This window comes from Otolemur garnettii, unplaced genomic scaffold (assembly GCF_000181295.1).
Source record: "Otolemur garnettii isolate 467f Iridium unplaced genomic scaffold, OtoGar3 scaffold00111, whole genome shotgun sequence".
Taxonomy (NCBI): domain Eukaryota; kingdom Metazoa; phylum Chordata; class Mammalia; order Primates; family Galagidae; genus Otolemur; species Otolemur garnettii.
The window spans coordinates 3440201-3458454 of NW_003852506.1; the positions used below are offsets into that span (position 1 = coordinate 3440201).

Below are 18254 nucleotides of genomic sequence, written 5' to 3' on the forward strand. Positions count from 1 at the left end.
GTCACTGCTCTTCTTTGTGCATTTGACAGAAATGCTCAAGGATAAGAACAAGCCTGCCACGACATCTCGAGCCAAGGGCCCATGGGGCCGAAAGAGGAGGCCAGGGCAGGGAGAGGAGACAGCTGACCCTGAGCTGAAAGCATCCAGCTTGGAGACGTGCAAGGGCTTCCTGAGGTCTGTACTGACTCACTGGGGGCCGCTGATCCCCAGCCCTGACCCCGCTCTGGAGCCTGCAGACTGGGGCAGCTCTGAGAGTAAGGTGCCACTTCCTATGGATGCTGCTGCTTCCCTGGCAGTCCGCTGGGTGCTGCGGTCCGTGGCTGAGCACCCACTCAGCAGGGCAGAGGCTGCAGGACTCCTGGGCTGGCTTCAGAGACACATTTTGCCACACCCGGTGGTCGTGGCTGACCTCCTCAGGGACAGCGCTGTGAAAAGCAGCATATTCAAGCTATATAGCCGGCTCTGTGGTGCTGAGGGGCTGGCGGGGCCCTCGCAGGATGTGGCCTTCCTGTTCAACACGGTCATGCTGCAGCTGGTGGCTGCCCAGGGCAGGGCAGGGAGCCCTTTGCACACGGCAGTGGAGGCTCTCTCCCTGTCCTCTCTGAGCAAGAAGGATGAAGCCACACGAGGTAAGAGGCTGAAGAAAAGGCAGAGTGAGTTTGGGGGTGGGTAACTTCTGCTCCTCAGAGCCTGTTAGGTTTCTGCCAGCAAGTTCCTCAGCTCGGGACTTTAAGTACCTAGGTGGCCCCTAATCACAGTTCTGGGAGTTGTGGAGAGTTTGCTCTCAGGCACTGAAAGTGAAGGGAAAGAAGTCTTTGCCTTGGCTTTCAGGGGAACCCATTAGTGCCAATCAGTGGAGAAAGGCGCCCCCCTCCCTCAGAACCTCAGTGTCCCCCCAGGGGCTCCTCCACCTGCAGAGTAGTGGGTATTCTGACTTTTACCCAAATGAAGAAATCTGTTTCATGTCACGGCCAGGTGCATGTGTGTGTGCTCGTGTGCACCTGTACACTTGATGCACTTAGTGTTTAGTAGGAGTCTGAAAGTTTGAATGCATGAGTGAATGAGTGAATAGGTGGAGACCACTGGCTTTAGATGGCTCTAAGAGAATTCGAGAAAGGTGGGTGTGGCCTCCTCTACCCAGGGGGGCTATTCCTTTCGTGGAGGGAGATAAGGGAGCAGGGGAGGGGCCACCAGAACTGGCCTGATAGCAGGGTGACCCCTGTCTCTCATCTTGCTGAAGTCTGGGAGTTTTTGCCTATGAAACTCTCTCCTCCCCTCCTCACCCATACCACTGAGGAAATGACATGGACAGATTCCAGGAAATTCTCCTCAAGGTCAGTTCTGGTTCCTGGCCTACGTGTTGAGAACCAAAAGAGACTTGTCTTATAACTTTTTTTAGGGGATCCACACATATTCATGATAAGAAATTTTTTACAAATTATAAATGTGAACACAAAAGATGGATGCAAAAGCTAAGCAAGGGCAAAATTGTTTGTACCCATCTGTGCACCTCAGGTCGCACAGGCGTGTGGCACAGCCCACCCGGTGTGCAGCTAAGCTGCGGGTTGTGGGTGGGATGGCTTGTTTGCCCTCTGCACAGGAGTGCATCCTGACAGCCCGTTTTCGCCTCTCCCTCAGCCTCTGCAGCCTTCCTGGTATCTCTGTATATCAAGGACATCTGGCTGGGGGCCCAGCGGCCAGACACCCTGCTAGCCCACATCCAACTGGTCTGTGATGCTGCAGAGGACGTGCCCGGTGCCAGGGAGGAGGCCATCGTAGTGCTCTGCAAGGACCTGGCTGTTGCGGCCTCAGATGTGTGACTCCCCACTGGCTGCAGACTCAGACTGGCGTCCTGGCTTTTGGAAGTCTTGGGCTATCAAGGGTTTCCAGGGAAGGTGTGTGAAATGGCAGGGGCAGCACTCTGACTCAGGTTTCTGACTAGAAGAGTTGAGAGGACTATTTAGCCAACCAGTAAATACTAAGCTAAAGGGTCTGTGTCCCAAGTGCAGAGCCGCGGTGAGTGTGGGGTGCTTCGCGAGCTTTAGGCAAGATCTTTCCCCTTTCCTTCAGAGAAGCACCTCAAGTTGAGGTAGCTCTTCTGAGTACAGAAGGGATCCATGACTGTTAGAGCTAAAATGCCTAAAAATATGTCCTATATGTTTTTGGTGAGCATAGAGAAATGTAGTGAAGTTTTTTTCCTATAAGAAGTCATAACAAAGTTTAGTGTGACTTTTTGAATAAATTAGTTCCTGCTAATGTTTATTTTATGAAAAAAAAGGATTTTACACTAAATCCTTAAAGTAGAAAAATGATTAGACCTCTGCTTTGCAAAGACAACTTGTATTTTTTCAAAGTTATGTTTCAAGGAAAGAATTTTGAATTTTATAAATTATTAATAAACGTCTATTTTTGTAAGGTGCTTGTGTTTTGCTGTAGTTGAGATTAACAGGCTATTTTTATTCCATGGAGGCCTACATTTTACAGGTCAGAGTTTGACTTTTCAGTTTCATATATTAGTGGATATCAATATGAAAAGTCAGTATGAAATTTCACAGTTTTCACAGATAAACTTCATTTGAAACCCTCCTGCACACACTGGCCGCCCGGGGGTTGCTCTGTCAGCTATGAGGTGGCTGTTTCATTGCCATTTGATATACATGGTGCTGGGAATTGTGTGTGTTTGCCTTAAACCTTTACCCTTTTATATACCGCCTGTGTTCTTTGGAATCTCTTCTGTTTGCTTTAGGTGACTTACTGTTTTAATGAAGGCAAGAGTAATGCTTGTTTGCATGAAATCCCTTCATCACAAGTAGAGCTCATTGTCTAAAAAGCAAGGATGACTTAAACTTTCTCTGTCCCCTTGCCTGTCCTCCCAGAAACCCCATGATACTCCTTGAGAATATTCTGAAGTTGGGATCCTGCATTTAGGTTCAAAGTGGACAAGCACTGTTTCTATAAAGGCTGCCTGACTCTTTCTCTTCTCTAACTGATTACATTAGTAATCAGCCTTTCTGTGGCACATGTATGCAGAGTCCTCTGGTTGCAGGCAGCTCTGCTCCCTCATGGGGAGGGGCATTGGCTAGAAAAGGGCTAGTCTGGGGAACACCCTGAGCTCCAGGCCTTTGGGCTTGCAGGGAGGGAAGGTTAGCTAGTGGGGCAGGTTCTCACAACTCCATGCCAGACCCCAGGCCTCAGCTGCCTCCCACGTCCCAACAACTGATTAGGATTTGATTCCCCTGCATGGCCAAGGCAGGTGCATGCCAGCGACCTGGTGACCTTCCCCTCCTGTGCCATGAGCCCTGGAGCAGAGGGAGTTGCCCCCTGGCATGCCCTGCTCGTGCCTGCCTTCCCCGGGTGCCCAGGTCCCAATAGTGGAGCAACTCTGTTCCCTCCTTTCTCTTTTTGTGGCGAGCCCCCACCTGGAGTGTGCATATTCTAGTGGTTGAATCAGACAAAAACAAGTCAGGTATGTGCTGGGGTAGGTGAGGGCAGGTGCTCCAGAGCTGGGTTTCAGCTGAGTAAAGTGAGAACACGTTTTCAGCATCTCTGGGGCTCACAGGTCCTACTTTCCCTCCTGTCTTCCAAATCCGCTGCCCTGGAGGCTGGGAAGCCCAGGCCTGCCCTCACCTTGTAGAATTATTTTCCAGGGTAGAGGAAGAGTTTCACCCCATGGACAGTGATTTGAACACAATCTTCATTCAGGCTTAAAATCCAAAACACTGAATTACGAATATTTTAAGTGCTATGGTAAAAAAGAGGGAAGCACAGATTTTGTTGTTGTTGTTGTTGTTTTGGGACAGAGTCTCTGTCTGCCACCCAGGCTAGAGTAGTGTGGCGTGGGTCTATAGGTGCCGGCCATAACACCTGGCTAATTCTTTTTTCTATGTTTAGTAGGGACAGGGGTCTTGCTCCTGCTCAGGTTGGTCTTAACTCCTGGGCTCAAGGGATCCACCCCCTCTCAGCCTCCCAGAGTGTTAGGATTACAGGTGTGAGCCACCGTGCCTGTGGCCGAGGCACAGTTATTTTAAAAATCTACTAGTCCCTTCCCTGTCTGAAAGCTGTGGGTGGTGCATGTGGATTTTCTGGGCCGTGTAGTGTGATGCCATCACCCTCCCCAGGGACAGGGCTGCCAGGTACTAGAGGACTCCCTGGAGTGTCTCAGATCTGCAGTCACATCCAGAATGGGACACTTCCTGCCAGCCTCAAAAGGTTCTCATGTCCTGGAATAGCATCTGGGTATAAGTCCTGGCTGCCCTTCCTCCAGGGGAGATGCTTCCATGGGCTCTGTCTTTGAAAGGCTGCAGGGAGATTAGGGGTATAACCTGGGGCCCCTGAGCTGGGAGGGCAGGCACCACCGCATCTGGATGAGCAGGAAGAGTGTCAGCAGAAGATGAGTGGGAACCCAGCTGGCTTCCCCACAGCCCCGACAAAGCTGCAGATGGGCCAGGTAAACTTGGGGCTGAGAAAACAGTACAGAAGGAACAGAAAGGGGCAGGGTAAAGTGTTTTTCTCTCTTAATTCATATATATTTATTTTCCCATCTTCCCCACACACAAACATAAGCTGCAAGGAGGCAGGTCAAGTGTGCTAAATAAGGGCAGCAGTCCCTGGGATGAGTTTTCTGTGCCAGAAGGGCCATTGTAAGCCTTTGTCAAAGGCATGTGGTGCAGCTCCTATAGCTGCACTTTCTGCTGTGTGCAGACAGCTTCTAGAAAGACAACTGGTTACTTGGATTTCACCAGTTCACTCAGCTATGGCCATAGTTTACTGGTGTCTGTTCTGTAATGAAGAGTTTTTAATCTCTGGGGAAGGCTCACTGGGCTTGTCCTTGACATCAGCTGATGCCTTGGAGACCCTCTTTGAGTGCCAGCTCCCAGAAGAGAGTGGATTTGTCTTGAAGGAGCCTGGGAGGGAGGCTGAGGGACTCTCCTGCCACAGCCGCTGGTCAGAGCCAGCTCCACTTTCTGGGTCCTTCACTGAGCTTGGTGGGGTCTGTGAGGTCCCCTGGGGGAGCCTGTGGCATGGCAGGTGCCTCCGGATACAGAGGGGAAGGCTGAGGCTGCGACTCCAGGGGCATGCTCGGTGGTGCTGGGGGCCACTCCTGTGGACAGACCAGAAGGGGAGGCAGGCGTCAGAGGAGCTGGCTGGGAAAGGTCCTTCCTGGGACAGTTTCTTGCTACTCCCTCCTACCTGCCTGGAGCCCATGGGAGGCACCCCTCAGGGAGGCCCTCCAGAAGTAGCTGGTGTAGCGAGATCTCAGAAAAGAGGAAGTACTTTGCCTGGAACAAGGCCTAGAGTCTTTTCCTCAAGGTTACTTCCTATGTTCAGGTAGTCCTGAATTTGAATATAGCTCATTTCACATCTGGCCCCTAAACCAACTTGTGTATCGACTAAAAATGTGCCCTCCCTGGATGGATTCTCCCCACTGGGAGGGCTGGGGCCGTGGACACAGGTTCCTGGCTCGAGCCCCAGCCACCATTTCCCACCTACTTTTAGTTTCATCCATAAAATGGGACAATAATTGCCTTGTAGGTGTCATCAGGATGAAAAAAGGTGATATACTGATGGCTGTCCAAGCTAAAAAGTATCGCACGTGCTTATGATGCTTCTGTGAATGATGAGCACCAGGAGGGACCCGGTGGGGCGGACGCCCTCCTTCCATGCCCTCCCTGGCAGCCTCCTCAGGAGAAAATGGACTCCCCAGGGAGGCACTCTCTTTCCTAAATCTTGCTAAGGCTCTGTTTTGCTGCCCAAAGCATTCCCTGTCTGTTACAGAGCCCCTTGAGAGCATTTTCTTTAGTGAACCCTGTGGACAGTCAGGATTGTAAAATGATAGCCCTGGAGGCCTATGCTGTGCACCGCAGCTGGGCTTGGCAGACAGGGGAAACTTCTGCCTGGAGAATGACTAATGATCCTTGCAAACTGTTCTGGACAGATGACTTGCTACAAGTCACCTCAGAAAAGTAGAGGGACAAAGGTGACATTACTGATTTATTCCTCAGGTGTTTCTGGGGGGAAGGGGGTTAAAACCTGGTGAAATTCAATGTGAGTTCTAAAAACTGAAAGAACAGAACAGATTTGTTAGTTGCTCCAAGACTGCCTCCTGTTGTGTGTGGCCCAAGGTAAGAAGTGAGCTCGGTGAGACTCCCGGGCTGGGGTGGGTTGAGGGAAGGGAAGAGCCGGAGGCCCCTCTGGGTTAGCTCTGTGCTGTGGTTTGAATGGGTTTGTCCCCACCAAAACCCATATGCAGGCTTGGTTCCCAATGCAGTGGTGTGAGGTGGTTGGGCCTTTGAGGGGATTAAATAAATTCTTATCTTAGTCACCCAGCACCCCAAATAAACCTCTTTTCTTTGTAAATTACATGGCCTTGGGTATTCTCTTATAGCAACTCGAAATGGGCTGAGGCATTCTGAAATTGCATGAATTCACATATTTCTCATGGGAGCTGGGGTGGGACCCCAGCAGGTATGGAGCCTACCTTCTGGTTCTCTCTGGGGCTTCAAGGCCCTTTACCTCTTCCTCTTAGAAAAGCTCTGCTCACCTCTCTGACTAGATTCCTATGTTACTCATGGTTTCCACTCCCCAAGACTTCTGTCCAGCGTCCAAAGTGGCACCTGAACAGGACCAGTGGCTCCTCCTCCTAGGCCTCTCAGCACAGCCCTGTAGCTACCTGGTCCATCTTTCAGGTTCCTAATTCCAGATCCCAAAGACAGGAATCTGACCAGCCCCAGCTCTTCTGCAGGACACCTGGCATTGGCCAGTCTCTGGGTGGGCCCTCTTTGAGTCATTTGTCCGCCATTGTTCTGACCAGTGATAGCGGGATGTAGGGTCCCAAAACCTATCATTAGGACAGCAGGCACTATAGGAATGTGGCAGCTAACTGTCCAGCACGGGGAATTAACATATAACTAGCTGGGTTCTAACTACTGTGTAGAGCCCCTGGATTCCACCTGCAATTTAACCAACTGCTAAGGTGCACAGCAGGTGCTCAGTAACAGATGGCGGCTCCGTTTCCCTGGCGAGCTAGCTGGCAAGACTTAGCTGAACCAAGGGAGGGCCACTGGCTTTATTTTCTTTAACATCTTTATTGAGATTTATATACTACAAATTTCACTCATTTAAAGGATACAATTCCATGATCTTTAGCACATTCACAGAGTTGTGTGACCATCACTGTAATCTAATTTTAAAACATTTTTGTCATCCCAAAAGAAATCCCTAGCTCCCCTGTCCTCCCCCCACCCACTCATCTACTTTCTGTCTGCATGGATCAGCCTATTCTGGAAGTTTTCATGTGAATGGAATTATGCAATATGTGGCCTGTTGTGTCTGGCTCCTTTCACTGAGTGCGATGTGTTGGAGGTTCATCCATGTTATAGCGTGAATCCTCTCATTCCTTTTGACTGCTGGGTACCATTTCATTGCAGGGATGTCCAGGTCAAGCATACCAAATTTCAAAATCTGAAACTTCCTGAGCACTGACATGATGCTCAAGGGAAATGCTCATTAGAGCATTTCAGATTCTGGATTGGGGATGCCCAGCCAGCAAGGATAATGCCAGTATTCTGAAATCTGAAACTTGAGTAAGGGATTCCCAACTCATGCTAATCCTCACTGGTTGGCATCTGAGTTCCCCACATACCTGCAGCTTTTCTTACCTCATCTGTGGGGAGCCGGACCAGGACATGTAGAGCAAGATGAGGAAGAGGAGCAGCACAAAGGCAGCCAGGCTCACCCAGAAGACAATGACAATGGAATCTGCAGGAGGAAGAGATGCATCTTAATGTCAGGGAGGACACACAGGAGCCCCAGCTGCTGGGGAGTCAGGGCCCCGAGGGCAGGTGTCCACTCTTCATCCAGTCTCTTAGCTCTGACTACTGGGAAGACCTTCCACTAACCATAAAAAGAGGGAAGCTAGGAGGTGGCTTTTTCTCAGGGAGGACAGTGAAGGAGACTGTGGCACCACATGGATCTGCTTTCTTGGCTCTAGTACTGCTCAGCCCTGAAGAATGGGGTGGCCCCGCTAACTCCTGGGAGGGTGAAGAAAGGACTGTGGGCAGCTCCATGTGCCAGGATGGACTCCTGCCCGTAGGGAGGGTGCAGCACCTACCAGGCACCTTTGGTGGAGCAGCTTCAGAGACCCTGAGAGTTCAAAACGTGGAAGGAGGACTCCAGGGCGGTTAGGCAAGGCTGGGGTCAGTGAGATGGAAAGAGCGGGTCGTTTCCTCATCTCAGCGGCAGTGTCAGGAAAGACAAAGTGCTTTTGCAGCCAGCCTTACAGTGGTATTGTGCCCCTACGCTAAGAGAGCAAAGAAAATTCAGGAAACATACTTAGCCTCTGGGGCGGCTCCCGTGGCTCAAAAGGGTAGGGCACTGGTCCCATATGCCAGAGGTGGCAGGTTGAAACCCAGCCCCGGCCAAAAAAAAAAAAAAAAAAACATACTTAGCCTCTTTGGGGCCCTGGATAGAACTCAGCAGGTCAGCAGGGACCTTTCTCAGGGCGCTAATTGGGAGCATTTGGCAAGTTGCCAGGGAACAGCTCCCCTGCAGCAATTTTCTTTGTGGTTTCTGTGGCTACCAGCACAGGCCATTGGTAATTAGTGCCTGCAGGCATCTTACCCCAGACCAACTGCATGACTCTAGAACAAGAAGCTGGGACATTACGGACACCTACGTGCGTGACTAGAAGAAGCATCATAATACAACAAGTATTTGTTGTGAGCCAGGCTCTGCCAGGGGCAGGTAAGGACTCAGAGGGGCCAAACCTGCACATCAGAAATTGCTGACAGGCCAGGCTCAGTGGCTTAACGCCTGTAGTCCCAGCCTCTTGTTAAGGCAAGAGGATCTCTTGAGCCCAAGAGTTTGAGGTTGCTGTAAGCTATGACAACACAGCACTTTATCGATTGCAACAAAGTGAGACTCTCAAGGAAATTGCTACAGACACCTGTCACCCCAACCTCTTCTGAACAGCAGCACATCCGGCACTAGGCCCGCTCAGCCTTGTGTTTGTTGTGTTTGAACAGAAGAATGATCATGAATGAGGGAGTGCACCAGCCACGGAAGGAATGAATGGGTGTTAGAGATGTGAGTCGCCTATGCAGAGGTGGAGGGGGAAGTTCAGGGTGAGGGATGGGACTTCAGTAAAGCATTGTCATCTCTGCTTTCAAGGACAACCCCACAGGTGGAAGGAGAAACTGAGGCCCTATGTGAGTGGATCTTGGCCTGTTCAATGTTAACAGCTAACAGGGTATGATAAAAAGGTACATAACTCACAAAAAAGAATTATGAGTGACCATTGCTTAGCAAGGCATCAGCCACCAAGAGGCAAAGTCAGTAGCTCGCCAGGCTTTTATCTGTCCCTGAGCTGAGAAACTAATGGTGGCTCCCTGGAACAGGAAACCGATTAGGGGGACCTCTGGGCTTCTGGGGAATAGGAAATGAGGTTGGACCGTCTGTCCTAAGCTTAAGGACTTCTAAAGAATCCACTAACCTCCTTGGCATTCCTGGCCTGCTCACTGGGCACTATTCTAACTTGCCAAGAGTCACAGTTTATTTTACAACTCTTAAGGGGTTATAAAGTGTAAGAGTACATGTGCCTGCTGAACACTGGGTTTGGGATTTTATTCTGGAAGGATAGGATATTTTAGATTTCTGCAGATTCTAATGCTCTTTTTTCTTTTCAAAAATAATACGGGAATTGAGGTCTTTAGTACCTAGGTAAGTTCTGCCAGGGACTCTTAAGAAAACAGCTTTAAAAATTTAGCAACTAAGAGCACCCCTTCTCCCAGGCTCATACTCATCTGTTTTAGCCCTTGTGAGTGCCCCCAGGTACTGAGCAAGAAATGAGACAGCACCTTTCACGGAACACAGTGTCATCAGGTGAGTAGAATTTAAATTCTCTTAGACCAGAAAGACCAATTGGCAGCCACTAGCCATTTTCTGTACTAAAATCACATTCTTCACATTCTGTTGAAAAGGGTAGCCAAGAAAATACAGTTCTTTTTCCTCTTCCTACTAAAAGTTCACCCAACTGCTTAGAGAGAACATTTTATTCCAAGGGCAAGAACTGTTGTTCCCAGTGAGGGAAATGTTTAAACATCCTGGGCTTGTTTTTGCAACAGGGAGCCCCAGGCTGGGTTGACGATGAAACTGGCTCGGCCCTAGAAACTTCCCTCCCCTCCCACTTTTCCTCCTTTTCTTCCCTTCTCTTCTTCCTTTGCTCCCCTCCTCCCTCTCTCATGCTTTCCTTTCTAGTCCACACTGGCAGAATGAGGGGAATTAGGCATCATCAGTGGAGTGGCAAGAAATGATTCCAGGGGATGGGCATGGTGGCTCATGCCTCTAATCCTAACACTTTGGGAAGCCAAGTTCAAGACCAGTCTGAGCAACACACAAAAAGTAGGAAAATTAGCTAGGCACGTGCCACCTTGTCTCCAAACAAGAAGGAAAGAAGAAAGAAAGGGAGGGAGGGAAGGAAAATACATACTACATATATATGTGTGTATAGATAACACGTGCACACACACACAGTTTATCACCATGTATGTTCCATAGAATAAGCTGTGGCCACCAAAAGTCAGTTTCAAAAAGTTCTCAAGTGATAACAGAATCCATCAATCCTTCAAGCATAGCACTCCTTGGGGTCACCTTGATGGAAATGTATTCAGAGGTAAACATTCTGGTACAGTTGTTTAAAAATTGCTTTTACTACTTATGTCATGCCCACGGGAGCAACCATGAAGAGTTTGAAGTCCTGATTAAGGTTGTGGCCTGAAACTGACTGCTCTGACTAAGAAAAAGAGAGTTATATGTAGGTTCAACCTATATCTTGACTTCTCTATAATAGCACTGAGACGAGATTGGCTAGTGGTGTGTTTTTCTCCTGCTCGTAGCTCTCGGAGAAGCAGATGAACAGACCGTCTTACTGAAGCTGCCAGAGGCAGTGCATCAGCGGAAGTCAATACGGACTGTGACAAATCCTTCCTAACTCATAATTAAAGGGAAGGAGATATGTTGACCTAAAAGGTAAATAATAGAGCACTAAAGCCAGACATTTCTCAGGGGAAATCAGTGCATCCTGCTACTTTTCTGAGAGCAAACGTTAGGTCAGTGCCTGGAGATTCATTCTACTAGTAATCTGTATCATAGCTGTAAGATTGCAATGCGGGATTGGTTGTCTTCTAAGCTTAGCTTTTGAAAGGGGCACGAACAGAAGACATATAATTAGTCAATTCAGACAGAGCCTCAGAAAACAGATTTGCAATTTTTTACTTTGTTAACAGTGTTGGAGAAATTCTTAACCTTTCCTTGAAACGGTCAGAAGCCACCTCCAAAAATTACAAGGGTGAAGTGATTTTCCCTTTCTTGTGAAATGCCCATAACAAAATTTTACCAGATTCTGAGCTGTCCCTGGGAAAGAGCAGCCCACAGCCTTCAACTCGGCACTTGATGCTTTATATATAAAATACACACACACACATACACACAATATCTGTCCAGCGTGGTGGAATAAATTCCAGCAAATGGACAGGAACACAGAAATCTTAAACCCTTCCTGCTTAACATGGGAGTCCTGGGTATTTTCTTTCTGTTTTGACTCCTCTGTGCAGCACAAGAGTCAAACCCTGGCCTGCCACATCTCAGCCAGCTGCCCCAGGTAACCTTCTGGTCTTGCTGTTACTCTTGCTCAGACTAATCTTGAAGCCTCTTCGATCCCATCGTGAAGCACCCGTGGGCTCTCGGAGCCATTCCCAGCTTCTTCCTGTCTTTGACATGCACTGCTGCAGAGAAGGTTTGCAGAACTGAGCTATGATATTTTCCTATTTATTTGACTGAGGAGGGGACCCAACTCCAAGGAACTGGCCAAGCCTGAGAACGTCAAATTCAATGGCAAGGGTGACCTGCTCTCTTATGTGATGGCTGTCCACCCTTGCCTAAACGCATGCTTGCCTGACCGTGAAAGCCATGGAACAAAGCATCCCTGAGGCGCCTGGCACTGCCTTTTGTTGATTATTACGGAAAACAAAAGTGACACAGTGATAATGATGTGGATGATGGTTTCTGTTTTTCCATTAAAAAAAAATTTAGAGACAGGATCTCACTCTGTTGCCCAGGCTAGAGTGTAGTGGCATTTATTTCATAGAACTGGACATTTGCTTTGCTAACTACAGTGGCTGGTAGACATTTTTCAAAAGTTAAGAGTGAGCATGATGCCACTGTGAGGCCTACTCAAAATTTCAGTGAGAGGTAGGGAAAAAGCTGGCCCCACGGAGTAGGTTTGCAGGGCTGTTAGGAGAGAAAGCCCTGGGTTGGTGGTGCTTTCTTATAGCAGCCCTAGCAGACTAATGCCCTTGGTCATTCCTCCCTCAGCCCTGGGATCTCAGAGAATTGCCTTATTCTTTATATTAACAGTTACTTTCATATCATGGATAATAGTTCTCAGTAAGAACTTAGTTAGAACTTAGTTCTAACCTACTGTGTGGTTTCTATCTCCTGATTGAGTACAGACTGCTACAGTGTCCCTCCATGTCTTCTTACTCTTCTGTATAAACACACAGAACCGGCACCCAGAAAGAGCAGGATTCACGCAGTGTACTCGGAGAGCTGTTCTCAGGAGTTCAAGACCAGTCTGAGCAAGAGCGAGACCCACTCAAGTGATCCTCCTGCCTTGGCCTCCCAGAGTGCTAGGATTACAGATGTGAGGCACTGTGTCTAGCCACCCATCACCCATTTAAAGGCCCTATCTTCAAATACAGTTCCATTCTGAGGGGTTGAGAGTAAGGGCTTTAACATGGATTTTGGCCCCTACTAACACTGAGGAAAGAGGGTCTTGGACAGGGTTCATTTAGACCTCTTTGGAGAAGGTGTCATTTGGTCACCAAATAGCAGAAATAGTGGCTGGGTTAGCCAGGCCTGGGCTGACCTAGAGCTGATGTATCTATAATAAACAACCTTCCACTGACTATTCTTAAAAAAAAAAAAATAGACCACTTTCCAGAGTGCCAGTGGGGAGCAGGTGTGGGGTCCAGCTGGGGGCAGTGCATGTTCCCAGCCACAGGCATATCCTGTTGAGATGGCTCTGGAGGTTATTGACCCGCTAAGGCTGCAAGATGGCAGTGGAGCCACTCTCCCATCAGTGACTAGGGCTGGTTCCATTAGATATCCTCACAGCCAACTGTGGCCTCTTCAGAGCCCACTCCTGTAAATGCTCAGTACCCTCGTGGAGGCTCACACCTGTAATCCTAGCACTTTGGGAGGCTGAGGCGGGAGGATCTCTTGAGCTCAGGAGTTCAAGATCTGTCTGAGCAAGAGTAAGAGCAAGACCTCGTCTCTACTAAAAATAGAAAAACTAGCCATTGTGGGGGCAGGTGCCTGTAGTCCCAGCTACTGGGGAGGCTGAGGCAGGAGGATCACCTGACCCAAGAGACTGAGGTTGCTGTGAGCTATGATGATGCCATGCACTCTACTCAGGATGACAGGGTGACACTCTGTCTCAGAATAAAAACTCAGCACCGCTTACTTTAAAGGAGAAGTGCTGAAAGGAAGCCCATCGTTTATCTCAGAGCACATTTTGAAGGGTGCATTCAGAGCTGAGAGGCAATGAATTAATAACTGACACAGACATTCATCACAAAAGTTAATAATGTGTGCAAGAGCTGCCTATCTCACATTGGTTTATCTACTCATTCACTCAACGAAGATTTATTATGTGTCAGACCTGATTCAGTGGCTAGATGTAGGCTCCTGTCCCCTAGATCTTCTGTCCTGGTAAGAATCTGCCCACTGATCTCTACAAATGTCTCGGGAAGAGACCCGGAGGCATCAGAACCTGGACTTATGCTCCAGTTCTGTGACTCTCTCGCTGGACACCCTTGAGGGAAGTCACTTGACTTCTCTGGGCCCAGTGCCCCCACAGCCTTCTGTTTCTGTATCTCGCCATAGCTGGCTCGCTTCACTGGCCTCTGTTTCCCAGACTGCCAACTCCTAAGGGCAAGAATTTTCTCAGCTTTGCACTTCCAGCCTTAGCACATCACACACATCACACCTCCCTCTCCTCAGGTGTTACTTACCACCATCAAAATTCTGTTTAGTTTGGAGGGGCAGTTTTAGCAAGCAAATGGGCTCTTGTGTCTTTTCTGCTCACAGTGTTGGCTGACTCCCACAGCTTGCAGAGAGTCCTCTGAGGCCGGCCTGCAAGTATCCACCTCCCAAGTGCTCTGCAGCTCTTGACTCTGTCACTCTGCCTGGAAGCACCTTCCACAGCATCCTCCCAAGGGCGCCTCCTTTATAAAAGAGAGGAGCTGTTCTCTGCCTAGGCGAGCCCTTTGTCCAGCAAATTGCTTTTGACCCTTCTGCTTCACTGTTTCTAACCTGGGAAGCCCCTGGAACCTCTTAACTTTTCCCTAAAGCTGTCCTGCTCTGCACTGGGCTGGTAGCATTTGTAAACCCCCAGCATGACACCATTAATGGAATAATAGCTTAGTACTGACCACTCCCTTCCACCTGACTGGCCAGAGGAGGATAAATACTGTGTAGCCTTTTGGATCTCTACAAAGAGGACTTTCTCTAGAATAAAAGAGGCTTCAGGGCTGGGCAGCGCCTGTGGCTCAAAGGAGTAAGGTGTCGGCCCCATATGAGGTGGCAGGTTCAAACCCAGCCCTGGCCAAAAACCACACACACACACACAAAAAGAGGCTTCGGGGCATCACAACCAGACACAGCACGTTAACATGGATGGCAAAGCAGCTCACTGGCACAGACCAGGGAAAGCTGAACATAGACTGAGGATTAAACGCAGCTGAGAAGTAATCATCATCAAGTTTTAGATGTACCAGTGTTATGTTAATAGTTTCCTAGTGGAGCATTTGGTAGAGGAGTGTCATGATGTCTGTAATCTACTTGGCAATGCATCATCATTAAATGGATAACAACAGGAATAAAATAGTTCTTGGTGGGAAAATCAAGGGCATGGGTTTAGTCCTTTTGCTTTTGTGCCTCCAGCTCCTAGTGCAATGCCTAGCCCCTCAAGTAGACGTACAGAATTTCGATTGTTAGGTTAAACGCAGGCAAAGGCAAGGTAAGGTGAGGAAGGACAAAAAACTAAATTCACAGGATCAAATTTCAGGTGGCCCACCAAAAGGAAGACAGGGGCTTAGGCACTGGGTCGGGCAGGAACAGAGAGTGAGCAGAGAGCCGGAGGTGGAGCCTGGGGTCCCTCCTACACAGTGACTCTGTGAAGAGTTCCACAGGTCGTGCACTGCTCAAGAGACCCAGGCAGAATGGGCTGTGATTAGCCATGTGCCCAGAGGAAGAGACTTTTTTTGTAATTTTCTGTAAAGTATAAGTTAGTGGCAGTTGTGTTCCTACGTTTGTGGGACTTGAGGGAAAGGAGAATTAAGGTGACCATCCTGAGGCATCTGTGTTTCCCAGAATGTAGAACTTTCCATGCTAGAACTGGGACTGTCCTGGGAAAACTTAGAATGTTGGTCTATTGTCGTGGTCCATTCGGGTTGTTGTGGCAGAGTTAATAAACTGGGTGGCTTACACCCAGCAGAGAGACTGGGAAGCCTGAGATTAGGGACAGCAGACTCGGTGTCTGGTAAGGGGCTGTCTTCATAAAGGTACCTTAAGCTGAGGACAGAGAGGAGAGCTCTGGTCTCCTCACTCCCTTCTAAGGGGGCACTAACCTCATTCACAAGGGGAGAGCCCTTATCCCATCTCCTGGTACTGTCACACTGGGAGTTTTAAGTTTCAACACATGAATTTGGTGGCGGTGGGGGGACACAGACATCGGAGGATAAAGTCATCCTAAGGAGAATTAAATGAGGGAAAAAAGAAAGAGACTGAGGCTCGATGCCTATAGCTCAGTGTAGGGCTCTAGCCACATACACCAAGGCAGGCAGGTTCAAACCCAGCCCAGGCCTGCTAAACAATGACAACTGCAACAAAAAAGTAGCCAGGCATTGTGCTGGGCACCTGTAGTACCAGTTACTTGGGAGGCTGAGGCAAGAGAATTGCTTAAGCTCAAGAGTTTGAGGTGGTTGTGAGCTGTGATGCCACAGCAGTCTACCAAGGGTGACATAGTGCAACTCTGTCTCAAAAAAACAAAATAAAACAAAACAAAGAAATTGAAAGGGTTGGAAATGAAGAGGGAGAGTCACAGAGGCCAGGGGAGGTAGGACATGAGCGAGGCAGGATAAAGTTTTCTGAAGGGTGGTGGGTGCAGAGGCCTAATTGTGGGGATCCAGAGGTGGGTAATGGCCACTTGTTTGATTAATGTGGCACCCAGAGATGGAAGGGACACTAGCTGATGGGCCAACAGGCAGCAAGGATGCGCGCCGTGCATGTTTGAGACCTGGGTGAGGAAGCCAGTGGGAGGGGGAGGAGGCGCCACCCTCAGACCGAGCATGTGAGATATGGTGGGCAGGACGGTGTTCTGATGAGACAATGGCATGGACACCCCACACTGGTTCCTGTGCCAGTTCAGCTGTGCCCACACTCAGCCTTCTTTGGACCAGGTCTGTGGATGCTTTGCTACTGTTTCTGTGACTCAGGGGGCTTCCATGTCCCCTCTGCCACTCTGAATACTCTTCAGCTGGTGACCAGCTTGTTTGGTTCTCATCACCATGCCGTGTGTTTGTTTTCAAAGGTGACATTCTCAGTAGTAAATCATTTACTTTTTAAAATATGTTTCCTTTTTCCGCAAAAAAGGGGGGAAGTGAATTTAAAAAAAGATAAGAATATTTCATTCTGACACATGGCTCTATAAACTGGCAAAATTGCCTGCCTCAAGAGGGTCCTTAGTATCTTGAAGACATTATGCCAAGTGAAAGAAGGCAGCTGTGAAAAAACAAATACTGTGTGCTTCCCCTTATATGAGGTATTGTGCTAGTTCGTGCTGCTGTAACAAAAATACCATGGATGGCGGCTTACATAACAGACGTTCATTTCTCACGTTTCTCGAAGGTGGAAGTCCAAGATCAAGGTGTCAGCAGAAGGGGTAAGGGCTTGCTTCCCGGTTGAGTTTCCTCAAGGCAGGAGAAACCCTGTGCCCTCCTGCACGGGAAATCATGACCTTGGAATTGACATGCGCAGTTGCGCTTTGCTCTGCATGTGCTTCCCCCACTAGCAATGTAACACGTGAGGTTTTATGTTTCAAAATTATGTAAGCTAAGTATACAATTCATTATAGTAAGTTAACTTATAATTTAAGATGATATGATTATTCACATTAATGCCATTTAATTCTGTTGGGTGTATCATTTTGCCTCTTGCTTTTTTCCCTCATTACATTTTAGTGACTTATTCTTACTGAGGCACGTGGATCGGGTCCCTGCACTGTAACTAGTGTGTGTTGTTGATTATTCTGGCAGAAATACAACATGTTATCCCATCTCCTGTTGGTGAAGAGCTCATCTCCAGCTTCTGACTCCACAAACAGTGGACAACGGCAGGTTCTAGCAAGTCATTAGGTAGATGCCTGGGGGGGGGATGTGGAATTGTGTGTCCCATGGGGACCTTCAACTTTTCTAGTCCTTGCCAAGTTGCTCTCTGAAACCTCGGACCCAATTTTCATCCCATCAGCAACATATGTCAGTTCTAATTTCTCTACTTCCTACCCCAACACTTTGAATATCAATCTTTTCGTTCTTGCTCATCCGGTGGTTGTGACAGGGGCACCACATTGTGCCTTCCCAATGTGTTTTCTCCATACCTCAAATATTCATGGGCCATTTGAGGGTCCTCTTCCGTTACTTTCTTTTTATGTCCTTTGCCCAGACATCTATTGTTCTTTTTTTTGTTGTTGACTGATAGGTTATATTAAATTATGGGAGACTTGGCGTCCATAGCTCAGTGGTTAGGGCGCCGGCCACATACACCGAGGCAGGTGGGTTTGAACCTGGCCCAGGCCTGCTAAAACAACGAAAACTACAACAAAAAAAGTAGCTGGGTGTTGTGGCAGGCGCCTGTAGTCCCAGCTACTTGGGAGGTTGAGGCAAGAGAATCTCTTAAGCCCAAAAGTTAGAGGTTGCTGTTAGCTGTGATGCCACAGCACTCTACTGAAGGTAACATAATGAGACTTTGTCTCTAAATAAATAAATGAATACATATATACACATGCAAATAATGGGATATAGGTCAGGCACAGTGGCTCACTGTGGGAGACCAAGGTGAGAGGATTGCTGGAGTTGAAGACCAGCCTGAGCAAGAGCAAGATCACATCTCTACTAAAAATAGGAAAAAAAAAAAAAAAA

The 18254-nt window shown here is 48.4% G+C and overlaps 2 protein-coding genes across 2 annotated transcripts in view; one reads left to right on the plus strand and one right to left on the minus strand.

Annotated features, from left to right (window-relative positions):
- The window catches only part of URB1 (URB1 ribosome biogenesis 1 homolog (S. cerevisiae)), a 75083-nt gene extending 72708 nt beyond the window's left edge, over window positions 1–2375 (plus strand). Inside the window, exons 38-39 of the mRNA XM_003797104.3 lie at window positions 30–629; window positions 1639–2375. Coding sequence (XP_003797152.1) covers window positions 30–629; window positions 1639–1820 — 782 coding nt within the window. The 3' untranslated portion in view covers window positions 1821–2375. The remainder of the gene's footprint in view (window positions 1–29; window positions 630–1638) is intronic.
- A 2389-nt stretch (window positions 2376–4764) lies between these two features.
- MRAP (melanocortin 2 receptor accessory protein) overlaps window positions 4765–18254 on the minus strand; it is a 16475-nt gene continuing 2985 nt past the window's right edge. The window contains exons 2-3 of the mRNA XM_012809671.1: window positions 7659–7758; window positions 4765–5101 (exon numbers count right to left, since the gene is read on the minus strand). Of these exons, the coding sequence (XP_012665125.1) occupies window positions 4765–5101; window positions 7659–7758 (437 nt within the window). The remainder of the gene's footprint in view (window positions 5102–7658; window positions 7759–18254) is intronic.